The 26,920-nt window shown below is 43.0% G+C and overlaps 1 protein-coding gene across 1 annotated transcript; it reads right to left on the reverse strand.

The window, feature by feature from the left end:
• Positions 1–111: 111 nt before the first annotated feature.
• Positions 112–25,305, reverse strand: lifra (LIF receptor subunit alpha a). The gene is made up of 18 exons (XM_041937677.1): positions 25,197–25,305; positions 13,400–13,615; positions 13,039–13,175; positions 12,320–12,473; positions 11,398–11,673; positions 10,096–10,222; positions 8,276–8,394; positions 8,005–8,147; positions 7,637–7,793; positions 7,246–7,310; positions 6,722–6,956; positions 6,411–6,596; positions 6,033–6,134; positions 5,725–5,871; positions 5,326–5,463; positions 5,040–5,133; positions 4,858–4,924; positions 112–4,687 (listed from the first exon to the last, which is right to left on the reverse strand). Exons 2-18 carry the CDS (start codon positions 13,503–13,505, stop codon positions 3,992–3,994), a joined length of 2,949 nt encoding a protein of 982 aa, XP_041793611.1. The 5' UTR covers positions 13,506–13,615; positions 25,197–25,305; the 3' UTR covers positions 112–3,991.
• Between the last annotated feature and the right edge of the window lie 1,615 nt (positions 25,306–26,920).

Genomic DNA, 26,920 nt, shown 5'->3' on the forward strand with positions numbered 1-26,920 from the left:
AACTCGTCAGTAACGTTAAGCACAATTAAGATAGCAACGGGCAACAGATAGTTATTTAAATTTCTGTGGAGACGATATTTGACCAAAAAAAGAAAAGTAAACACTGACAAGTGACCAGACAAATAACTTTATTGCCTTTAAACAAGTAGCATTTCAGTTTGTTATTAGTGTTTACATTTATTCACTCAGAAGCACTTCACTGTCTCTTTATTCAATCAATAGTAAAATATTCTGCAAAATATCGTGAAACTTAAAGCATTTTCAAAAATGAATGAATGTTTTTTCAGGTGCACAATATGTCAGTCCTGTTGTCATGCACATTATTAGTCAGTGTTAGTGTTTTAAAGCCAGAGGGTAAAAAACGTGGAGTTTAAAGGATTTACGAGCCACTGTTTTGTAGTAATAGATTATACAGCATGCACTGATTTCACAAAAATATCTAGGGCCAGAGAGGAAGATGTGTAAGGCAGCAAGTGTACCACCCTGCTGTATAAACCACAAAATTGTAATGTTGTAAACAGTAAATACAGACTCCAATTAAACTTCTGGATGGACAATGGAAAATGTAATGACTGAATGGAAAACTGCATATCAGCAGTTGCCATACAACTGCATGGTGAGTATTCTGGCCCTATTTACAACATGCCTGGCAAAGAGACACTGCTGTGATAAGATAGGAATGCAAAGCAGGCTAAACTATTTTAAGAAGACAGGATCACAATTCTAATTCAGTTTACATGGTTTTTCAGACACATTTAAAAATTATTCCATGTGTTTAAGCACACAACAAATATACAATATGATGCCTCTACATTTCATAGGACTCTTAAATCCGGCGTCATCAACACAAATATTCTCCTTTATTTTCTCAGGAAAGCTGGTTAGTCAACATTAACTCTGCCCGTAGTATAGGGAATATCATTTCCAATGTAAAACAACATAAGATTACTGTTTCGTAACAAGGAAACAAAAGAAAATTCAAACTATGTACAGTTAGTTGTATAAAAACAAAGATTTAGAAGAAAATAAAAAGGTGCCATTTTGTTGATCCAAATCAACATAAAAGCATGTAACACATAGCGTTCATAGGTTACCCAGGTCAAAAAGTAGTATACTTCACTGTATTAGAAATATAATTTCAGTACAGAAAAGTCATGACACAATTTTGCTTAAAGTATGTCTGCAACATACTTTAAAAAGTGCACTTCTAAATAGATGTAATTACATTCTACTTCAATGTATTAAAAATTAATTTACTAATTCTGCAAAACTTAAAGTGGTATTTGAAAGTACTTAAAAAAATTAAAAGTGTATTTTATTGCAAGTGTATTATAAATTTCTCTTAAGTGTACTTTTAAAAAGTATACTAAATTGCAAATACTTTTAATAGTTGTAAAGTATACTTATGAATAGTATACTGACTTTCAAGTCATCTGTAATACACTATTAGCATGCTTAATGAAAGAGTACTCAAATTTCACATTGTGGTGATAATTTTCACTGGTGTAAATGTTGTGCCAATTTAGCAAGTATACTCAAGTATTACTCAAGTGGTACTCAAGGACTACTGGAGTACACTTTAATATACTTGAAGGCAATAAAAATATCACAAAGTGTACATAGTACATTTTTTTAAAGTATAGTATAAGTATAATATTTTTTCACCTGGGTAGTCTGCAAAGCCCTGCTTGTTTGAGGAAGCTGGCTTCAAAGGAAAACAATCTGCAGCCATGTCTAAATACTCCAAACCATATCCAACCTTCACCATCGCCTTGAAGTGATCACTGGCCTCACACAATTCACCTGGCTGCTTCACCCTATCCTCAGTTTGACTGGTTCAAACTGTAGCTTTTGACAAATCCTTTCAACCATTTTTTCCCCCAGTAATCCAGTTAAAATTCAGATGAGCGTTACAAGACAAAGAGAAAGAAGGGATACATTTTTCTCAGTAGTCAAAGAGGACTGCCTGCCTGTTGTCAGTTCATCAATGAAGCCATCGATTATAGTTAATCTAAGTCATCATTCATGTCACAGTAGTTTTACTTAAAGCTTGTTGGCTGGAGGCACTAAGAAACAGCAAGACCACAGGCTGCCACACAGGCAAGCCAGGGCCTGGGCTGTATATGAAGAAATAAACATCCTGGATCATATCTGCATGATGATGCTTTTGCGAAGCCTAAGCAATGGTGTATCCGCCCACTCTGAACACATGAGTGAGGAGCAAATCGAGTATGCTGACTGTACTTGGGCAAGTAGTGGCCTGTGTTTGACACCATTATGGAGATGGCAAAGTGCTATCAATATTGACAAGGTCATTTCTCTACATTTTTGTCAACAAAAGCTAAATGATAACACTTATACAAATTCTAGATAATTTCCTAATGTATGCTTTCCCTTTGGTCCCCTTTTTCAATCAGAAAATTTCCAAGGAGGCTTCAGGAAGCATTTGCAATGAAAAGAGAAGTAGTCGCATTAAAAAAATATTTTAAATGTATTGTACACTTAGATTTCCCAAAAAATAAACAAGTTTCCAAGCACAGCAAATTAACATCAAATGCATTATCGGCCATCTCACACGGCTTTAAAATAAAGCGACGAAAGAAAAATAATTCTTTATATCCACATATATATACTCTGAAATATACTGAGAAGGGTAAGAGGACCACTATGACAATCATTACGTAGCCAAAATTTAGAAATTTCAGCATTTACTAAAACTGATTAAAACTGACATCCAGTGTACATTACACTCATTGCCAGTAGAGTCTGTAGGTCCAATACAATGCTGATCAGTTCTGAACTACATTACTGTAAGATATTATTTTTCATTATACATAACATTTAGGAGCAAGGCAGTATGTGAAATGTGATATGGTGCAAATTACTGGAAGTATTACATTTATCAAGGCAATCTACCTTGGTATCACCCGTCCAGATTCACTCTCATAATTTGTTCCAACAACCATCTACTTGAGGATGATGCTCAGACACATTACATTAAACAAGGACACTGGCCTGACTATGAAATGTGTTTCATAACAAGGAAAAAAATAAATGCACAAAACTAAGGAAGACAAAACAACAACAAAAACACTCAAAAGTAACACAATAGTGTGTGCATTCATTAAATTCAGTTTGTATTTATGTTCTAGCTTATATCAGTGTTTATCCCCTGGGCTCATCACCCACACAATTCCAGACCATAATAGAAAGCACCACTCCTGTAACTGTGTAAAACAATGGCTGTTCTCATTCATAAGTGCATCTTTCAATAACACCTTACTGTGCAGACAGTAATATCTGAAAAATAGATCATGTCTGAAAGGATGGGAGCTACCTTGGAAATGACTTTTACAGCCAAACGCATGTTCTCCACTCCCATTCAGCAGCTCATCAGCAGAGGACATGGGTACTAATGAGAGGAAAGTTTTCTGTCTATGTAGATGTCTTCTATTGAAACTGTTCTTTTGTAGTGTTCTTCCAAAAATGTCCATTATTCTTTACATGCAGTCATTTGTGTTGAAACAATCCTGCTTTCTGTTTTCTTCTGTAGTGTAGTAAAGTTCACATCACAAAAAATAAAACCATCCGAAATGCAAGCTAAAAACGGGATATACTCAGCTGAAACACAGGATATGCCATCACTAAATGCCCACAATAGGGAGTCACAGAAAAGGCAGTGAGGGGACACAACGCCACCAGGTTGCCAGGGGGTGCAATAAATATGGTGGAAATTAAGAGGTATGATGAACTTCTCTGAAGAGATTTGCCTTATATGTATTTATGGATGTTTGAAATTAAAACCTCAAATAGCATAATTAACATGCTGTCAAAATGCTGCTGTAAGAATGTAGTGCTACATCATAGGACATATTTACCTAGACCATATGGGCAAGGCTTGTTTGATGCATGACGCTGTTAACGGTAATGAATCTGAGAGCTTTATGTTGGCCCCCTTGGCCTGGCTGCTAGTAGTGACAGAGAGATGATATCACGGTTTTGTGGATGACAGCAGGTTGGTGAACCAGGTTGCCGCCGATGAGGACTGTTGTCGTTTTTCCTCTGCATGTTCCTCTCCATCAGGGAGGAGGAACTGAGTGGAAGCAACTGAGGTGGGGGATCCAAGAGAGGGTGCTAGGCCGGTACTTTCCCCAGCCTCCACAGGGGAGTCAAAATGCCAGGAGCTCTGGGGTTTGTAGCCCCCTCCACTGGCAGCCTGTGGCTCTAGGAAAGGCTCTGGAGAAGCGAGGCCCATGTCTTCACTTGGGGCTCCAGGTTGCATCTGAGGTTGGTAACCCCCTCCTCCAGCTCCACAGCTGAGAGACAGATCAGCCTGGGGTCGGTGGCCCTCAGAGGAGCCCTGTGGATCCAGCGGCCAGACCAAAGAAGACCCCGAGGTCTGAATCCCTGTGTATGTCACATCTGTGCGTGCTGAATCCAAAGAAGACGCAGAAGAAGCAGAGGAGTCTGGGAAACGTGGTCTTATGGGCCGCTCATCTACCACTTGGTTGTAATAGCGCAACGATGCTGGCTCATCTGTGTCAACTGGCTCGTCTCCTATCCCCTGCCCATCTTCATCCTCGTCTTCTTCGGGAATGACGACAAGCATTTCTTTACTGGAATCCCACTCTGGCTTTTCCACAATATGGACTACACTGTGGGGAGATGGCTTCACATCCAAAGGTCCCTGTAAGATACACAGAGTGATTAAACACTCCACTCTGTAGGTTGAGCCACATCATCAGGGATGATCAAAAACAGAGACATGGGGAATGGCCTCTTGTAAATTTTATATATAGTATTAGCACACAATGAGTTTAGCCATGAGGGTCAGATTGAATTAATCTGATACTCTACCTGTGTCCTGGACCAATCACCGGGCAGCTTAGGTTCTGGTATGTCTGGATAGAATGCCTTTTTCACCCTGGTGACAAAGCAAAATGTCACTTGTAATATACATTATCATCAAAAGCCTAAACATATTTAAATAATAGAACACACAAACAGAGAGATGCATGCCAAGAGCATAGTAGTCTCACCATTTTCTTTTCTTGAAGCAAATGAAGGTGACAATGGCCAGGAATAAGGCTGTGGTTCCCAGAGAGGTCAAGATTTCTACAATCAGCCAATCAGCTATCAGGACAAAAGAGCAGAAATATTAGAGATATTTGATGAAGCAAGATGATGATTATTATTATTATTTTTCCTACTTTTGAGCACAAATCAGTGTGCAAACTGAACCCAAGTGTGGTTAACTGTAAGCACTTATCTATACAAGAGCATCTTTTGTAGCCTCAAAAAATAATAAATAATACATTCACATACTGTACGGTTCCAGCGTTATGGAGGCGGTGGCGCCTGTGTCCTCGCCCGCTGAGGTGTAGGCCTTGACAGTAAATTTATAGGAGCCCTCAGAGAAACCTTTTACTACATAGTTCGTGGTTCCTGGGTCTGACAGACTGCCTGCTCAGGTTGAAAAACAAAAAAGGAGAGAGGAACAGGAAGGAAAGAGAAGAAGGAGAAGGAGAGAAGCAAGAAGAGTGAGCACTTAACAGGAAAGTGAGAGACTTAAACAGGATGCAGATTGAAATCCCTACAACATATTTTGATGAATGTTGTAATAACATCAATTGTGCAAGTTTTGTATCTGATTACTTTCCAAGCATTCTACTCACAGCTACATATGTGGTCTACAGAGGTGGCACATCAGACCATGACATTTACCTAAAAGTGTGAGCTGGGAGCCATTACTGATGTAAACGTTGTAGCCCAAAATGAAGCCTCTTCTGTTGACCAGTGGGATTTCGCCCCAGGTGAGGACAATATCAGAGTCCCGCTGATGGACTGACAATGGGACAGGACTGGATGGCACTGTGGAACCATAAGGTAAGGAGGACAGAAAACAGAAGAGAAATGTGGGAGACATAACAGAGAGAATGGAAACAAAGAGTCAGCAATTACAATGCGTAGTGTGACTTCTGAAGTCATTTGCCTCTCCTAAAAAGCTAAGCTTTCATCATCATCATCCTTACCCAGCTCCTGCATGTATCCCTGCCAGCGCTGCAGCAGCTCTGCAGGCTCTGAGGAGCAGCTGTATACGGAAAAGTTGTACCTCACACCCGGCTGAAAGTTGGCTAATGGCAAAGACAGAGATTATCATGTATTATATAGTATACTTTCAAATTTGACAGCCCTCTATTGGCAGATACTAGAGACTACAGTTATGTTTGAGTATGTAAATCCAGTTTACTTTTAATTTACTGAACACTATCCATGGCCAAAAACAGCAGGGGGACAAAGATGGTTGAGATTTTAGCTTGTACTGCCTGCACAAATACATGCAGTATATTTGCTGTATTTTCACAGGCATGGTTGATTTCGTTTTAAAGGCGGCATCAAGGCTGGCATACCTGATTTTATTAAGGTATTGGTGTTTCCAGCAGCCACCTTGATCCACTCCAGAGGACAGTTCCATTTGCAGGAGTCATCATGCCATTCCACCACATAACCACAGGTGGCGTTGGCATCGCTCTGCCACAACAGAGGGAAACCTCTGTCGCTATAAACCGCCCTGGACACAGCAACGGGCTTCACATCTGGGGAAAAAAATATGAATGCAGCAATGTAGAAACCAAGAGTCTTCATATTCTCCTTTTATAACAGACTGACTGCAAACAGACAGTGAAAAACACAAACGCACCCTCCCTCCGTTTCCACATACCTGTCAAACGCAGAGGTATAAGCAAATTTGCAGGTTGAGACAACCCATCATTGTTCTTTGCAATGACGGTTGCTATGACCTTGTCACCGCTGAAGGCAGCGAGCTGTGTGAGGTTGATTGGAGCAGCAGAAGTATCTGGTGAAAAGCTTTCTGTGTGCTGTAGATTTTCTTCAGGGCTCCAGAAAGTGACTTCATAACCTGTGATCTGACCGTGGCTCTGTCTTCGAGTCAGAGGCTAGAAGAAACCAAGTGAGAGAAAGACAGAGATTTTTTTAAATCACCCTTTACTTCCAATTTCAGATATTCATGATATATACGGCATATTCTCAGAAGGTCAAACTCCTCAACGTCAAAACAGAGAATGGGATTAAATGAAAGAGAGACACAGTCAAAAAATAACACTAAATACTACTAATACTAAAACAGAAGAAATCTGACAGGCAATGTGCTAAAAATACTAAAAATATCAGTTGTAAATCCACAGTCTAAATCTAAACCAATTCAATTCACAGACAAAAAAGTACCTTCCAAATGATCTGCCCAGTATTGTCTCTGTTTATCCACAGCCACACATCAGGAGCATCTGGAACTGAGAGAAGACAAAAAACACAGAGCAATAAAATGTATGTAGAGACATTAACTACAATTCAATAAACATGAACTGCTCAGGACATCCTGCTTTTTTTTAATCACGCAGATATGCAACACATTAAGCTACGGCTTTTAAAAATTAAGAATTTGCAGCCTTTCTTTGGTCTACATCAATTTTGGGGTTTAGACTGTTGGTCAGACAATACTAGTAATCTCCACACAGTAATCTGACACAGTAATCAGTAATGAAAATTGCCAGTAGTTGCAGCCCTGATTCACTGAAACATCTGCTAAAATAAAGAGATATCACAAATAAACATTTACCAGTAGTGCTGGTTTTGAAGGACAGTGGTTTGGACCAGTCTCCCCACTTCCAGAAAAAATTCTGCTGGGCACCACAGTGGACTTGGACACTGTAATCCTCATTTGGATACAAGTCTGACAGAACCACCGACCGAAGACCCACACCAGAGAAGTTATACTGGACACAGACATTAGATTACTGTTAGGTTCACTGATGGTCACACAAAAGGGACAGAGCATACAAACACAAGCTTGTATTTGCTCAAAGTAATGTGGTAGGCCATTAGTATATTACAATGGATTGTAACAGACAGAGCAAGTAACAAATGGGCTAGTGGCCTTTCCCTGTGACACACACACACACATTAGCACACACAATGACAACTCACCTCTGTTTTGTATCCATGGGAGGTAAGCTTTACCTGGCAGTCAAGAGCCAGGGAGGAGTAGCTGTTGTAGTTCCACTGCCAGAGCACAGTGGCATTCCAGGCATGGACAACAGCACTCAGGTCAGCTGGTGCTACTGGACGCACTGAGGACAAAGAGTGAAATGACATCAGATGGCAGCATTTCATGTCTACGTTTACCTCTACTTTGAAAAGTGTGTATAAAAAAAAGTGGTGGGTATCCATCCTTTGACTTTGATAAGGTGACACCTACCTCTGTGACTGATTTCAGCATAGTCTGTGAGGCTGTATTGGCCAAGAGGATTCACAGCCACCAGTGTCCAGTTACCCTCCCACTGGTCCAAAGTACACTCTCTCTGCTTCTGCTGTGGCCTTTCCCCAACAGAACATAACAGATAAAAAAATAAGTGTGTGTGTGTGACAGTCAAAACAACCAAATCAAATTACAATAGAATCACTTTCAGACACAGGACCAAACATATTCAGAACATAACTTCTGGCCAGCCTTCAGACAACACTGTTTTCTATACTTTGATTTTTTTGTGGCAGCCTGCCACATATTGATTTTTTTCCTTACTATTTAAAATGGATACAATCATTTTTCATTGTAGAGCTGTGTGCAGTGCATTCATTTGCTTCAGCTCCTCCTTGCTGTGCTCATGTTGATAATGGACCTGTCTGCGAATTACCCTCCTCTCCATTCCTTTCACACTCTGACTCAAAACATGATTAAGCGTGGGAGGATGGATTGATGTTGGCTTTTATCTGCAGAGATGATAACTGTCCGAATTCCTGAATAGAATCCATCTGGAGTTCACAAATGGTTTGTATCACAAGCACTTTTGCAGAAATTTGTCCAAAACTGATGCATTCAAGTTAACTCTGATTAGTTAGCCTATCTTTGGTCTTAACACAACACTGTCAATTTCAGAAACCTATCACTTCTATTAAGTCATTAGCAAGCATGTATTGGGCCTGGTAAGGTTCTGCAGTGAAGTGAGCCGCCATTTAGAAAACTCGTCAAGCCAGCCACCTGATTATGATACACATCGATTCACGCTGTTATGTTACCGCTGCTTGGTTCAGTCAAAAAATACAACAGACTTGCAATTATTGGACACAGAGTGAAGCGATGGAGCTGTATTTTAGGTTATTTATTTGTCACAAAGGACTTGGTCATGAAAATAGCAGCAGTGGAGCACACAAATTTTTGTTTGAGGGTGTGCTTTATTCCACACACACACACCCCTGCCTGGCCACCCCCCACTACAACCATTAACACAATCGAATCCTGCGGAAAACACTAGACAATTCCTGTAAAAGGTCTGGCACACATCCAATCCACTGCCAATGTTAAACAGACATGCAAAAGCAGCAGATGGTTACTTAGACTAAGTGCTTTGTATTTCTTGTCATCCTCTCTCTCTTGGTTGAACACTTTTTAGAAAAAGACAAGGGCAAAAAAATTATAAATAATGCAGGGATATTATGACAATCAAACTGACATCATACGACATCCTGGCGTGTCCATGAATTGCCGCAAATATGTCAGAAATAAAAACTAAAACAAAAAAAAAATCATTCCATCATGTCCACCTCTGTCCTCTGTCCTGACTTCTCACTTACTATACTGTGCGTATTTTTGTTCCTGTTTTTTATGGCTTTTCTGATATGAGTCAGACACAGATAACATTGTATGACTGAGCAGGCGATAAGGTGATAATATCTTGCGTCTCGCTGGCATGAGCTCAACTGTACTCAGTTGGAACCTTTTTTTTTTTTTTTTTCCATCGGCAAAAGTTGTGGCTAGCACCTGGTACTTTCCGGGTAAAACCTCAGTCGAGGTGCTGAGCAAGACGGGTCGGCAATTAAAGTTGGAGTAAAATCCACTGATTGGTCAGAGATAATAGTCACGTGAATCAAGAGATGTGTTGAGCCATGTTTTACAGAATCGGAAGACTGCTTTTGTGAGTGAGTGTGTACAGTTCTGCTACTCAACCCAAGGTTTCAGGTTGGGTTATAGCCCAAGCATCTAAAAGTCATTTGTTGTGTTTATGCCTGCAAATGTGGTACCTCTTGTTCACTGAGTAGCGTGTTCCTCGTCTGCCATACAAGTGTGAGACTCGTCCTTCGTTCCACTTGCACACAGCTGAGGTTAAGTCACGAGTCTCGCACTCAAAATCACTGGGCAGTGGTGGATCTGGGGAAGGGGACAAGTCGAAACTTACTTGCCTAGTCGTACACATATATAAATAAAGATTACATACATATACATAATTACCAAGATTTATCTGAAGATTGTTCTAAAGAGTAAGTCTTACACTAGCTGCGTTTCCATTGCCCCTAGAAATGCGCAAATTCTAAATATTGCAATAAAAAAACGGTAATGGAAACACCTAAATTTCAAAAATCCTCTCAAATATCGCAAAAATATTTTTATGCCCTCATGAGGTGGTTTTTCAGACGTGTCGATATTTAGATGTATTGCAAAAGTGTAATGGAAACACTTTTTTCGCATTTACACGTCAGGTCAGCGAACTCCCCGTTTCGGGACGGCCGCATGCAGTCAGATATAACGTCTTGCTAATTTTGTATTGTATTTTGTATTTTTTCTGGATCTCAATAAGTAGCAGGCAAAAACACTACAGCTGTTCCAGCTGTCACGCTGGCTGATCTGTTAAAGACAATCTGACAGCTGTGATCTCGTCCTGTGCCACAGATATACAGCACGGTGTTTGCCATTGTGATGAGTGTGTGCACCTCAGCTATGTGGGAGACACGCGTGCACGCCATTAACTTTAATATTTACACACAATTGCTGATAGAAAATATGTTCCAAGGACACTGCAGTAATTCACAGTCCTGTATTCTGCTGCTGCAGCTGACGCTGTCAGAGGGAGCCTCGCGTAATAACAAAGTGATAAACAATAGGCCATTAAAATCAGTGATCACTCTAAGTCAACCGATCATTTCTTTATTTCATCTTCAGCATTTGTGCATTAGAGTATGCGCAATCCTACAAGGCCAGGAGCATGCATGTGCTTTTTAATTATAAGGCCAACGCATATAAAGTTTTACAGACGCACAGCATGCACACACATCTCGCGGGACATCCGAGAACTTAAGAGAATTTCGGCTGGTTCGCAAAACGCTGTTCAATGGAAACACCTGCAAGTCAAACTTTGCCGAAATTTCAGAAATATCGCTTTTATTTTGCGAACAACTATAATGGAAACGCAGCTATTGATGCCTTCAGTAACATGTATCACTTCTCATTTCTGACTCCCTCTCTTTACCATTCCAATCACATTCGTCCATCTTATGTATGACAACCATTCACACCTCAGCTCTTATTCATCAAGTTATTGGTCTTACATCCAACAAATACCACTGCTCCAGTCAGCTTTGTCTTCAGGCTGTTGTAACAGAGGACGTTGGTTCCCGTACTGCTCGATGGTCCCTGATTAAACACAGTAGTGGCGTAGCTTCGCCTACTCAGTCGTGTCATGTTCATGACTGTGCTGTTGTAGAGGATGGTGCCAAAGAGCTCCCCCTCTTCTACGATGCAACAGAAGGTGGTGTTGGCCCCCACGGGTACAACTCTGTCCTGGGGGTACATCTGGAATTTCTCATTGCTGGGGAGGTCGCTTCCTGAAAAGAAGGAGTGAAGGAGAAAGGAGAGTGTTTAAAATGTTCAAATGAAAGATAAAAGGGGAGAGGGAGATAAGAATAGAGACCTTCATCTAGGTACAAAGCTTTAGCCAGAGATTTCAGAGAGAAAAAAAAAATTGAATCAGATACAGCCTTCACTACCCCTGTGTATGTATAAATGCATTCATTATGTTAATCAAAAACTGACAGGTCTTTTTTCAGGTATTTATGTTTCCCTAATCATTTGTGTCCTAAACCATTGATCCCCAACCCGTGGGCCGCGGCCCACTAGTGGGCCGTAAGTCATTTGGTACTGGGCCGCACAGAAAGAAAAAATAATTTCCATTATTTTGTTTTTCCACATAATTTGAAAAACAGGTGGTGCCTGACAGTGCCAGTCTGCAGCCAGGTCCTCTTGACATGATTAAAAAGTGGATTTACGTTCATTATTATTGTTATTATTATTATTAAAGAGAAAATACCACAGTTTTTAATGCCGATCTTATCATTTTATTTTGTTTTTATCTGCTACACCTTTAGACTGGGCCGTGAAAATATTGTCAGACATTAAACTGGGCCATGGTACAGAAAAGGTTGGGGACCACTGTCCTAAACTATATATGGTTGTTATTATTGCCCCTCTGACCTTGAAGTATCTCAGTGTTGCTCCATTCACTTGTAGTCTGTCCATCTCTTGAGCGGATTTTGATGGAAAGCGAGGTACACTCCAGAGGTTCAACTGAGGTCCAGTTCCACTGGTGCCGACCACTTGCCTGATTCACAGCCACAGACACTGTTTCCTACAGGTAATACACAAAAATACACAGTGAAGGACTGAACCAGAACATGAAGCTGGGAGATGATGTGATGGTGATGACGGTCATAGGTCAAGCAGGAAAGGAAACAAGGTCATCTTAATTATCATATTATCTGCATTGCCTATAGCCTATTACAGCAAAATGTGCTGCAAATACACTAAATATAGCTTTGAAAGCTCCTTTTAGAGCTCACATCTCAATCACATCAATTTTAGCTCACTGCAGACATATCTATGTCAGCCTATAAATGTCAGGAAACTGAAGTACAGAAATGCCAAAGATATGTCTCGGTCACAACTGTTTAAAAAAAAAAAAAAATTATTTAAGGGAACCATATCAAAAATGTTTATTTATATTATGGGTTGTGTAAAGAAAATCAATATCATTATACATCATTATCTGATTTTTTTTAAACCATCAATAACATTAAAATAACTGTATCATTCGGCCTATAGCTCCTTTTACATCAGAATGTAACCAACTTTTAATAGAAATGTACAATAAGAAAAGCATGAGAACAAATTAAGAAAAGGAGAGACGCTCTTACATAGAAGACAGTTTCACTGAGCTCAGTTCTTAGAATCATGAGGTCAAAGGTTGTGGCTGCTCCTCCCAGCCAGGATATGGATAGTTGCTGTGAATACTTGTTGGCTGACAGGCTCAGCTGCTGGGGTACAGCAAGGGCTGGGGAAAAAAAGTTTTGGGACAGGATTGAGGGATTTTAAAAGGCAAAGTACACAGACTCAATGCAAGTTAAATCAGCAAACATGGTTTTAGTATGAGGCCCACAGACGCAAACAGAAAACCTTTCATACAGACCTGCATCAGTATTCGACATTGTGTGCACTGCACTGAGCATTGCAGATTATTGATTTATCAGAGGGAGGAATTTCCTCTTGATGTCTTACCATCGTTGGCATGTGTGTGTAGAGCAGAGAGGCCCAGGAGCACGCAGATGAGCCAGGCAGGGCTACAGTTAGCCTTTGAGCTCGGACTGACACTTAAACGAGGCATGACGATCAACTGGCCGTGTCCCTGTCTGCAGATCCTAAGGTGGTTGTCCTCTCCACTACAGCAACAACATTCTGGACATCCTGAGAGGCAAGACACAGGCAGAGGGTGGCCTGTGGGAAAAAACAGCCGAGGAGAGAAAATGGTAAATGCACAATAAATACAACAGAGATCTGCTAAAACATAAACATAACAGAAAACAAAATAAACGAAACACCTACGCTGCAAGGAAATTCAACCAATTTCACAGTGGGAAAGTAAGGACCTGTCAGCTAAGTGGGAAAGCTATTTTGTTTAAATAAAACTCCCTGACTGTCAACACGCTGTGCTGGTTCATACTACAATTATGAAGGTGTTGACAGCAGCAGTCGAGGCTGAGGGCAACTGTTGTGAAAATGTGAAGCTGAAGCCATGCAAGCATGATGTCCTTATTTATGGAATATTTTGGCATGCAAAGTAATTTTATAAAATGCTTTGCTTGTCACTGCCAGGCTCTGGGGAGGAGCTGAGATCTGTTGCTCAGTTTTGAATTTTTCCGATAACTCCTTGCCAGCTGAATTTGTTGCAAGAATGCATGCCAAAGCCAGACATACCACTGCCAGAAAAGTCCAGATTTGACATCAGCAAAAAGAAAACATACCTCTCAGGCAGCTGCTTTTAGGTTAGATGTGGAAACTCTCAAGTCAGAGACTGTTGTATGTATAAAGCTCACTCTTGTTGCTTAGCCAGTTCACCTGCCCTCTTCTCAACTAGCAGTTTTTGAATGTTGAGGGCTTGGCTTTGTTGCTTATCTACTACCATGCCACTACTGTATCTACTAATATTGCAAACAGCCAGATGGTGATCAGACAGACAGCTAAGAGTCCAGCATGCTGAATTCACACATGATGCCTTGCGTTGTGGCGGTTGGTATTGTCTGTGCTGTTATTTTGAAGGTCCATTTCCTGTGTTCTGTTTTGTGGGCTGTAACTTTACGTTTTGTTTTCCTGAGGCTCCCCTCCCCCCCGATGCGTCGAGGAGTGTTTGGGCACACCTGAGTTCACTTCAGGAGATTAGGACGCCTATTTAACCTCTGCGGAGTGACTCCTCGACGCCAGAGTATACTTCCACGTACCGTGGTATCAGTTGGTCTCAGTCTCCTGTGGTATAGTACGTTTTGATAGCTTGCTGAACCTTTTTGATTAATTGTTTGTCTCTTCTCTTTTTGTTCCAGTGCCTCCCTTGCCCACACAGCCCAGCACTCTCTGGACCTCTCTGAGTTCGTGTTTTGTTTGGACCTCACGCTGCCAGCGACTGTTTCAGTTATTGCCTGTTGTTGCAAAATAAACTTTTGTTAACCTTCTCCGTTTCCGCTCCTGGGTCTCTCTCTGCACCCGCCGTCACAGAATACTCTGGCCTATCATGGACCCAGCGGATTCGGACCCCTTTCGAGCGGCGCTCGCCCATCAAGGACTACGTCTCGGCCAGCACGAGGACATGCTGCGGGGAGTAATGGAGGCAGTACAAGGTCTCAGCGTCCAAGTCCGTGACCTCACCGCTTACCTCAGCCGCACGGACACCCGTGGCTCTCCTTCCTCCCCAAGTCCCACACCAGCGCCACCCCCACCGGCAACCGCTGCAGCCCAATCTACCTCTCTGTCTGTCTCTCAGCGTGAGCCGTATGTGCCGGCCCCCGAACCCTTTTCAGGTGAAGTTGGTAATGCTGGGGGGTTTATCTTGCGCTGTTCACTAGTATTTGATCAACAACCCCTTAGTTATCCTTCTGATAGAGCTAAGATAGCTTATACAGTTAATTTGTTACGGGGCAGGGCAGCGCAGTGGGCTACAGCGTTATGGGAACAGCACTCCCCCATTCTCTCGTCTTTCGACAGTTTCTCGAGGGAACTTAGTCGTATTTTTGATCATTCACGACAGGGGCAGGAAACTGCTAAACGCCTATTCTCCTTGGCGCAGGGAGCGAGATCAGTGGCAGATTACTCTATTGACTTCCGTATCGCAGCTTCAGAGAGCGGGTGGGGGGAGTTAGAGCTACGAGGTGTTTTCTTACGGAGTCTTTCTAGTGAGTTAAAGGACGAATTAGCTTCCAGAGATGAACCCGATTCCTTAGAGTCATTAATCTCCCTCGCCATACGCATAGATAACCGCTTGAGAGAAAGACAGAGAGAGAAAGCCCAGACTCGCCTCTCTCATGTTCACGAGCCAGCTTCCCTCGCTCCCCCCTCAGCCAGTGGCGGATCCTCCGGCCACTCCGCTGCTCCCTCCACGTCCTCCTCTCACCCTTCGGAGCCCATGCAGTTGGGTCGGACCCGTCTCCACCCCAGCGAGCGGCAGCGACGTTTCAGCCAGCGGCTCTGTATCTACTGTGGCCAGGGAGGTCATTTTCTCGCTAACTGCCCTCAGACGCCAAAAGGGCAGGCTCACCCGTGACGGAGAGCGCACTGGTGAGTCAGACATCCCCTAATCCCAGCTCTCCCTCCCGTATTACCGTGCCCTCCTGTCTGCTTTGGGGTCGTGAGTCGCTTCCCATGAGGGTTCTGATTGACTCAGGGGCAGACGAGAGCTTCATCCACACCGAACTAGCCACCCAGCTTAAGCTCCCCCTTGAATCCCTCCCGGTGCCCAGAAATGTAACCGCCTTAGACGGCCGACGTATAGCTCAGGTCACTCAACGTACGGTCCCGGTCACGCTCATAATCTCTGGGAATCATAGAGAAGACATCCAATTCTTCGTCATTCCTTCCCCTCAGATTCCCCTGGTGTTGGGCCTCCCCTGGTTGCTTAAACATAACCCCCAGATAGACTGGACTACAGCTAGTATCTCCACCTGGAGCCCATTCTGTCATGCCCACTGTCTTCGTTCGGCCAACCCCTTTTCTTCCCGTGTTTCTCCACCACCTCCCACGCCCCCTGTCCTTACCTCCGTGCCTCCCGAGTACCATGACCTAGCCCCTGTGTTCAGTAAAGAGTTAGCCCTGTCCCTGCCTCCTCATCGCCCCTACGATTGCTCCATAGACCTCCTCCCTGGTGCTCCTCTCCCTTCTAGTCGGCTGTATAACCTGTCACGCCCCGAGAGGGAAGCCATGGAGACATACATCCAGGATTCTCTAGCCTCTGGACTCATCCGCCCCTCATCCTCTCCGTTAGGGGCTGGCTTCTTTTTTGTTAAGAAGAAGGACGCCTCCCTTCGCCCCTGCATCGACTTCCGTGGACTTAACGACATCACCGTTAAGAACAGGTACGCTCTCCCTCTCATCGACCCCTCCTTCGAACCACTCTGCTCCGCCACCATCTTCTCCAAGCTTGATCTGCGTAACGCTTATCACCTCGTCCGGATAAAGGAGGGTGATGAGTGGAAGACAGCTTTCAACACACCGTTAGGTCATTTCGAATATTTAGTCATGCCTTTTGGTCTCACCAACGCCCCCGCTGTCTTCCAGGCTCTCATTAACGATGTCCTCAGAGACATGTTAAACCGGTTTGTTTTCGTTTATTTAGATGACATATTGATTTTCTCTCGAGATCTAGAGGAACATAGACAGCATGTAAGACTCGTGCTTCAGAGACTTCTTGAGAATAAATTGTTTGTTAAAGCGGAGAAGTGCGAGTTTCACTCTGACTCAGTGGGTTTCCTCGGCTATATCATCGCCAAGGGTCAGCTAAGACCCGATCCTGCCAAGATCCAAGCTGTCACGGATTGGCCCGTTCCCACCACCCGGAAGGAGTTGCAGAGGTTTCTCGGCTTCGCTAACTTCTACCGCAGATTTATCCGTGACTACAGTAAGGTAGCTCTTCCCCTCACTAGACTTACTTCTGTGAAAATCCCCTTCCAGTGGTCTCCCGATTCCCAACAGGCTTTCGCCCAGCTTAAAGCACTGTTTACCTCTGCCCCGGTGCTCAAACACCCCGATCCCACTCGTCAGTTCGTGGTCGAGGTGGACGCTTCCGACTCCGGTGCTGGTGCCATCCTCTCCCAGAGAGACCCTCAGACTCACAAACTGCATCCCTGTGCTTTCTTTTCCCGCCGCTTATCCCAGGCCGAGCGGAATTACGACGTCGGGAATAGAGAGTTGCTGGCTGTGGTTTGGGCGCTTCAAGAATGGAGGCACTGGCTGGAGGGCGCTACGGTTCCCTTTTTGATCTGGACCGATCATAAAAACCTCGCCTACTTACGCACCGCGAAGAGGCTTAATCCCCGCCAAGCCAGATGGGCTCTGTTTTTGAGCCGGTTCAATTTCACCCTCTCCTATCGCCCCGGCTCCCGTAACACTAAGCCCGACGCCCTGTCCCGTCTCTATGCCCCTCCCCTGGACTCGGAACATCAGGATGGCATCCTCCCGCCGGCTTGCATCGTGGGTATGGCTACATGGGAGATCGAATCCCTCGTGCTCCAGGCGCAGAAGCAACAACCGGACCCTGGTTCCGGTCCCCCCGATCGCAAGTTTGTCCCGGATTCGGTCCGGTCGCAAGTTCTCCAGTGGGCTCACTCCTCTAGACTTACCTGTCACCCTGGTTTCCACCGCACCCTCCAGTTCCTCCGTCAGAGCTTCTGGTGGCCGAGGATGTACCGCGACACCCGTGCATTTATTGCCGCTTGCTCTGTCTGTGCCAGGGGAAAAGCTTCTCATCATCCCCCTGCGGGGTTACTGCACCCCTTGCCCGTCCCAAGCCGCCCATGGTCTCACATCGCCGTGGACTTTGTTACTGGTCTTCCTCCATCTGAAGGTAACACTGTCATCTTAACTATTATTGATCGCTTTTCCAAGTCTGTGCATTATGTTCCCCTGCCTAAACTGCCTTCTGCCCTCGAGACTGCTAGTCTACTCGTGACTCATGTGTTCAAGCTTCACGGAATTCCCCTCGACGTGGTCTCGGACCGGGGTCCACAGTTCGCTTCCCAGGTGTGGCAGGAGTTCTGTAAGGCGGTGGGGGCCACGGCAAGTCTGTCCTCTGGTTACCATCCCCAGAGTAACGGCCAGACAGAGCGAGCTAACCAACATCTGGAGTCCGCTCTTCGCTGCGTGGCTGCTCATCATCCCGTCTCTTGGAGTACACACCTGCCTTGGATAGAATATGCCCACAACTCCCTCTCCTGTTCGGCCACAGGTATGTCACCGTTTCAGTGCTGTTTGGGTTATCAACCTCCCTTGTTTCCCGAGCAGGAGACTGCGGTATCCGTCCCTTCTGTGAAGGAGCACCTCCGGAGGATTAAGGAGGTATGGCAGTCTGCCAGAGCTGCTCTCACCCGCTCCACGGAGAGGAACCGACGGCTGGCCGACGCTCGCCGCGTCTCCGCCCCCGAGTACCGACCGGGTCAGCAGGTGTGGTTGTCGTCACGGGATCTTCCGTTGGATGTCGAGTCACGTAAGCTCTCTCCCCGTTTTGTCGGTCCTTTCGAGGTGTTGAAGATCATTAATCCGTCTGCCGTCAGGCTCAAGCTACCAGACTCTATGAAGGTCCACCCCACCTTCCATGTTTCCCTGTTGAAGCCGGTGCATTCCAGCGAGCTCAGCCCGCCGGCCGCCGCCCCACCTCCCCCCCGCCTCATTGATGGTCATCCCGCCTACACGGTGTCACGGATCTTGGATGTCCGTCCACGCGGCCGTGGTTTCCAGTTCTTGGTGGATTGGGAGGGTTACGGTCCAGAGGAGCGTTCCTGGGTCTCCAGGGGACTCATTCTGGATGACTCTCTCCTTCGGGACTTTTATGCCGCTCACCCGGACAAGCCGGGTAGAACGCCTGGAGGCGTTCGTTGAGGGGGGGGTACTGTGGCGGTTGGTATTGTCTGTGCTGTTATTTTGAAGGTCCATTTCCTGTGTTCTGTTTTGTGGGCTGTAACTTTACGTTTTGTTTTCCTGAGGCTCCCCTCCCCCCCGATGCGTCGAGGAGTGTTTGGGCACACCTGAGTTCACTTCAGGAGATTAGGACGCCTATTTAACCTCTGCGGAGTGACTCCTCGACGCCAGAGTATACTTCCACGTACCGTGGTATCAGTTGGTCTCAGTCTCCTGTGGTATAGTACGTTTTGATAGCTTGCTGAACCTTTTTGATTAATTGTTTGTCTCTTCTCTTTTTGTTCCAGTGCCTCCCTTGCCCACACAGCCCAGCACTCTCTGGACCTCTCTGAGTTCGTGTTTTGTTTGGACCTCACGCTGCCAGCGACTGTTTCAGTTATTGCCTGTTGTTGCAAAATAAACTTTTGTTAACCTTCTCCGTTTCCGCTCCTGGGTCTCTCTCTGCACCCGCCGTCACATGCGTAACCACTTGATACTGCCTCTTTGTTTATTAGTTTTGTTTGCCATACACGTTCCAGCACATTTAACTACTGTCTTCAGTATAATTTCAGCTTCAGTCAGATATACACAGCCAAATGTGTGTAAAAGTAAAAGTATACGGGGCTGCAAAACCTCAAAGTAGCAGAAAAGAAGGCTGGAAGTAATGAAGATTCAGCTAAAATATGTGGAACTATTTTTTTCCAGGGAAATATTTGTCCACCAGGACAGCCTGTTTTATACTGACTGGAGGGCCACAGTGTGTTCATTTCTACTTTAAATATACCTTTAGCTGGAAAGCTGCACTTCCACAGCTTGCTCACTGACTGTGGCCAGCTACAACCACATGCTTGTACTTTTACATTTTGTGCTCCTACCAAGGTTTCCGTACCAGGGTTATGGAAAAAACAAGTGATGGGCCACACCACTGTTCACTGAAGCTTCGACAGCAGTTACAGCAAACAGATTAAATGCAGTTACCAAAATAAAAAAATTAACTCTAACAACGAATCTATTAATCTACTACTTTGATAATTGATAATTTAATCTCTTTTTTCCCATCACAAAAATGCCAAACATTAATTGGCTCTAGCCTCTCACTCATGAGGGTCTTTTTCTTATGCAATAATAAACAAGCAAGCTGACAAAAGAAGCAATTTAAAAGCAATGAATGAATTGTGAGAGGTATTTTTCATTAATTTCTGTCAAAGGATTAATGAAATCATTCATCTTAGTTGCAGTCCCAATTAAGACTATGGTTAAACACTTGCAATGGAATAATTGCGTAATACTGGATTCAACAAAACCACAGTAATTCTGCAACAATAACGCAATAATGGGGAAACAAAGGGCTAGAATAAGTGTTTCAGACTGGTATGCTGAAATCTATAATGTCCACCTCTCCATTGTGTGCCTCCACCAACCAGTCAAGTCACCAGTTGAGGTCTCAGTGACCTTGACTTTGAAAACATAATGCCCCCAGCCATAGCTGTCGCCGGCGTGGAGGCACAAAAATTAGGTCATCTGCAAAAACATCTAGGTGGGGAATGCAAGGTCAAAGCTCAGTTCATTATGTGATTGTTGTTTTTCTCTCTTCACACATAACAGAGAAACCAATCAACATGACTGATTACAGCACAAAGGGAAAATGCTGCGACAGTTGTATTTCTGAGCTTTGGCCTTGATGAGCCTGTATTTGCACGTTTGTTACTCAGTTGTTCTTGTGTTTAACTGTTACCGAAACACTACGGGGCAGTTCGTCTAGTTTTCCTTGAGACAGGCTGAGACAGGCCTTCTACAGCAACGTAGCTTGATAAAACAATGTTTTCAAGTTCATTTGATTTATCATGTGACCACCGCGAGCCAAATGAGGCAACATCTCTGCATCTGGTGTCGTAACTTATCACTGTACACTAAAAGAAAAGTAACACTAGGTGATAAAAAAGAAAAACAAGAAATCAGAGATTGATTCAATAAAAAAAGATAAGCTCTTACTGGCACTGCAATGAGGCTACACAAAGAAATACACACTGACACACCGTTTCCAGGGAAGAGAAAGCCTACTTCATGGAAAGGAGGGCGGGAACATCTTTTTCTCCTGCATATCTAATTGCCAACTCAGTGTTTCCAAATCACTGGTTAGTTTGGTTTATTTTCAGCTAGATCCTGAAAAAGATAATACAAATCCAGGAGATCAAACGCAATGACAAAAACAAGAGGACACTGGAATTAATAAGAAAACTATGTGAAGGTCAGATAAAAGAATATTCCAAGAGGCTTTTGAAAACCTTTTAGTACAGGAAGACAATGATTATAAAGAAATAGACAAAAGATAAAGGCCAAAAGTTAAAATTAACACCAGTTAATCCATACAGAACATCTTGATAATCACTCATCAACATTTTCTTTCCGTTAGATGACTTCGCAGCAGCAGGACTAAAGAGAGGAATTTCAAATCTTGGATGTCCTTCAACCACTGGCTACTAAAGTGGTTTCACATCTGGTTTTAAAAATTCAGGCACGAAATATCCATGGATGAACTTTAACATCATGTCCACCCAGTTCTTTGTTTTGCATGCACAATAATTGATTTGACTGTGCATTTGTAAGGCAGTGGAGCAACTGGAGACCTGCTGCTAAATTAATAAACTGTTGATACAGCAGAACCTGTACTCAGCAGCTACTTCTGAAGCCAAAAAACACACTAAACAATCACCATTATTAATGTGTGCTCTTTAGTTTGACTTGGTCAACAGGATCTGATGAGTCTTTCCACAGTTGGCTAGGATTTACAAAAAAAAAAAAGAGCTTCCAGTGTGTTCCTGGCTTATAACACATCACCTCCAGATGAAATTCAGAGGCATGGCTCCACATAAATACAGCTGTGTGGTGTCAAAGTTTCACACACTTGTGTGTCTGCACAAAAAAAGGTTTCTGAGCCTACTGCAGGCCTAGTGGGACCCCACATAAAAAGAGCCATTATATGTTTTAGCGGTCCTAGATTCTAAAAAAAAAAAACTTTTCCAACTTCATCTTAACGATGAAACATTTTACAACCTCCAATATAACCTACAACCATGTGAGCCCTAAAGAAAAAAAAACATAGTGCACTCACTGATGGGAAGCAGGAAAAACAGCTGTAGATTCTGGGAAATTTAACCAAGAAACTGATAGCCACAAATGCACACCAACACAGAAATCAATACTTCTCTGCTGGGCTCTGGTCCTTGTCCTTGCAGCAGTAATAAATATGACCACAAACTACAAAAACCACAAGGATTTTGTTGTTACTTAAAAACCAAAGCCCAAACCTCATCTGTAGTACTGCAGTAGTCCTATTTTAGGAAAGAACAGACTCACCTTCAAAACAACGTTGTGATTTGGAGTTTGCCTCCTCTCTACACACTGGACTTTGAGTGTGTGTATGGGAAATGTCCATGCATATTTGCACACACAATATACTGTGCAGGACTGTCTGTCCTATGACGCAATCATTTCTCTGATCTCCAATTCACTCAAAAGGTCTCATTTTGTCCCCCTGTTGACATTAAGGGCTTGTGCGCGTCAGAAAACATGTAGTTACTGGCATATGCAAAATTGTGTGTTTGCTTGGAGTGACTGTGTATGTGTGTCGACTGGAGTACTCCACTACACTACAACTTTTTTTATGTTTTATCTGTCAACTATTTTAACACTTGTTTCAGTATAACAGACGTCCTTAATTATAAGGTGGAATGTTATTCCCACTAGCCTAAAACCCAAACCAGGACAAAAATAAAAATGAATTGGAGGCAAAACCAAAATTACTCCAAACTACCACTGCATGGACAGAAAAAAAATACTCATGGAAAACACGGTAACAGCTTAGAAGAGCTTCATCGCTAAATCGACATCAGACTGTGATGAAACCTTAAATATCACAGCTGTAGTGCTGTCCATAAAATAAGTTAGCATTTTAAATCCCTTTGCACAGTGTACACAGCCACCAACCTTAAAGCACCTTACTATCACAACCACATAAGTAAAACAAAGAACAGAACATTTGATAGTATGTTTTCCTAAAAGTTCGTGGGATGACAGCTGAGGCCAAACCCTCGTAAAACTTGTGTGTCTGTTCTCAGCCTACGCTCAGCAACGCTGTCATTATGCTGTCATACAATGGCCACCAGTACCAAAGAAATAAGCACACGGTGGCTCTGGTGTACGATATAAGTGTGGTGAGTCTTTGAAACATGAGCTAAAGTTGCTGCTAATTATGTTTGGCCTTTAAATGGGATGAGAGGAAGACCGGATGCTAGTGAGAGAGTTAACAGATGAGTGTGTCTGTGTGAAATGTCAGTGCTCTGACCTCAGTGGAGTAGGGACATTCAGTTCTGTGTGTGTAGCTTTTGGACCTTAACCAAACACCGTTTCCTTCCTTCACTCTCCCTGTAATCCTGTATGAATGCAAATCTTGGAACAAACAGGAAGTGAGTAAAAAAAGCCACTTAAAAAATCTACAATTTGCCTTTAGGTGCTTCTAAAATAAAAAGAATAAAACAGATAGACTGAGTGTCAAAAGCATGTCAGCCCAACCCCAACCTCCACCTATGACAAATCACTGATCGTTTATAAGACAAGCACAGCCAAGGTACTGGTAATAAAGACAACATGCTAACAGGGCAGCCATTGTCCTGCCAGGTACGAGCAGGCGCCTTGTTCATTCAGTTTGTTATGGTGACTAATGTTCAGAGTTTCTCAGGAGGAGTCACACTAGGATCACAGTATTTAGCATGAAAACTAACCACCTGTTTTAACAATTCACCCTCATGTAGGACTACAGCATTTGTATCCCAAAAGAACACTGACAACAGGACACAGCACAAATAACCCTTGTTCTTTACTGCTGAAGGGAGTGTTTAAAGTACCAATCAGTACTGATCAGTTGGACATCTATGCAAAAGCATGTAAATATTAACAACATATTAAGAGCTGTAACTCGCCTCCCCTGTGCAGGTGTAGATGATATGACTGTAACACCTGATAAGGAATGATTGCTGATCTGCGTCAACAGTTGCCTTATTATACAATTTCTGTATTGTCATTTTTTTAAATTTGCAGTTCTCAAATGCTCTCATGGCCAATAATTAAGTATAATACATTATTACATGATCTAAACCCAGTTTTCTCTGAGAACAACAGTTACTACATGTATTCACAGAGAGGAAAATAATTTTTCTTCTGGGAATTTGTTCACAATATAGTGAAAAATTGAGCATGATCCTTTTGCGAGAACAGAACAAACAGCCTTTGCTGCGGTATTCATCCTGCAATTGGCACATTGACTGGGTAATTAAACTATTAAGAAATTATCATAAAAGATTAGTTGATCTGACGCTCCTTAATCTGTGAGCAAAACAAACATGATGACGAAATACACATTATCAAACTGTACATTACACCTTAACAGTCCAAAGCACACAAAAATAAGACGAACCATGTGTTTGCTCACTCAAGACCTGGTAGGTAGTCATATGTAATGGCTATTGTTTGCTTCTGAAGAGGTTAATACTGCAGATTTCGCAAACAGCATCATCCCAGGATGGTTTGCATCATTAGCATTAGCAACTGGGCAGCATGACGAGTACATCATTACAAGTCTTACCGTAAACAACGGACAGATGGTTATTACACTTTATAAATTTAGCAGTCATATTTAACAACAACAGTTTATTGAATGAGACAGTGTACCTAAATTGGACGGGCTGAGTTAAATGTCATTTTAAATACATTTAGCTTTAACTTAGCAGCCAGCACCACACCACCTCACACGCAGACAGGCCACTGATGTTTGGAAAAACACTGCTAGCTACAGTCGCTAACGTCTACGCCGCCTGCGAACTGATGTTAAACGTTATTATGCGTTTACAAATAACACCAAAATTACCTCTGATGTAGCAAGAAATCCTTTTCAGTGTTGTTTCGGTTATATATCCAATAATCCAGTTACTTAAAAATCCTGCCCCGTGTTACGTTGTTAGACCATTCCCAGTGACTCCAGAATGGGTTGGGATTACTGGAATAGAGCGAACCAGGCGTTTGATTGACACTTGCACTGGCCAATGGGCTTCGACTAAACTGTTTAGCACAAGGGAGAGGGCGTTGTCGTGCTGCGTAAAGGTTACACAGGAAAAACGACTGTCGGTCCACTGTCAGAACTCTGTTGGAGCCGATTTGACCGATATTCTGCTCTCCATTACCAGAGTCGTCAGCTGGAGTGATATTAAAAGAAATGATGTGATGCTCATATGACCTCAAACTACAAAAACCACAAGGATTTTGTTGTTACCTAAAAACCAAGCCCAAACCTCATCTGTAGTACTGCAGTAGTCCTATTTTAGGAAAGAACAGACTCACCTTCTATGGTTTTTCCAAAGGGCAACTGGACTTGTTTGTAGTTCTAGAATATGTTTCACCTTTCATCCAAAAGGCTTCTTTAGTTCTAACTGACTGGTGGGAAGTCTCAGGTATGTATCCTCTTGCAGAGTCATGAACCTGTGAATTTCTCCACAGTGAGAGCAATAAAGTCTGATTTATCTGAACCTGTCTGGCTACCATATGAGTCGTTAAGGTCACATGGGTCAGGGTGTCAATGGGTCAATAGACTAACAATGGGTCAGTCCTGGTGTGAAGGGGAGCGGTTATTCCACCCAACCATCATTTTTAGATAAGACTTTTTTAATCTCATAATGGAGAAATTCACTGTTACAGAAGCTCGTTAGAACACACGCAAGGGGTAGCAATTGTGACTCGTTGAAGGCACCTGTTTCTTGGTGTGAATGATTATTGAGCTGCCTGGGGAGGGACCTGAGTACTGCATTGCAAGTCACTTACAATGAAATGTCTTCTAGAACTACAAACAAGTCCAGTTGCCCTTTGGAAAAACCTTAGAAGAACCATGACCTGGATGAATGAGAATCTCCATAGACAACAGACTCACCTTCAAAGTAACGTTGTGATTTGGAGTTTGCCTCCTCTCTCCACACTGGACTTTGCCTCTACTCTGTTTGACTATTCAGCTATGTGTGTATGGGAAATGTCCATCCATATTTGCACACAAAATATACTTTGCAGGACTGCTTCTCCTATGATGCAATCATTTCTCAGATTTCCAATTCACTCAAAAGGCCTCATTTGTCCTTCCTATTGACATTAAGGGCTTGTGCGCGTCAGAAAACATGCAGTTACTGGCATATGCAAAATTGTGTGTTTGCTTGGAGTGACTGTGTATGTTTGTTGACTGGAGCACTTCACTATACGACAACTGTTTTTTTTCATCCCTCGCCTCCCTGATAAACAGGATGTGGTCAAATTTCTGTGCATGGTTTGTTGTCACGACTGGTCAGCAACTGTACACCTGCTTTAGGATGGTTTTTCGACAAGCACGTTTTGTTATTCATTTCATTTTATTTGTTTTATGGAATTATTTCTGACAGATATAATACTTCATAAAACATGGTTACACATTTTTATTTGCAAACCTAGTTTTGTTGTTTTTTATTATTCATACAAGTTTGTTTCACTTCTTCATCACATCTGAGCAGCATCAGAGTGACAACAGACACTGGCATGGTTAGGTGGTCTAAAATACAAAAACATTTTATAAAAATA

Source organism: Chelmon rostratus, chromosome 5, assembly GCF_017976325.1.
Source record: "Chelmon rostratus isolate fCheRos1 chromosome 5, fCheRos1.pri, whole genome shotgun sequence".
NCBI classification, from domain to species: Eukaryota; Metazoa; Chordata; class Actinopteri; order Chaetodontiformes; family Chaetodontidae; genus Chelmon; species Chelmon rostratus.

Coding starts and splice junctions, on each gene's coding strand:
- lifra (XM_041937677.1), bottom strand. CDS start 13,505: ATGCCTCGTTTAAGTGTCAGTCCGAGCTCAAAGGCTAACTGTAGCCCT. Junction 11,674..12,319: donor CAACACTGAGATACTTCAAG/GTCAGAGGGGCA, acceptor CCTTCTTTTCAG/GAAGCGACCTCCCCAGCAAT. Junction 7,794..8,004: donor CCCATGGATACAAAACAGAG/GTGAGTTGTCAT, acceptor GTCTGTGTCCAG/TATAACTTCTCTGGTGTGGG.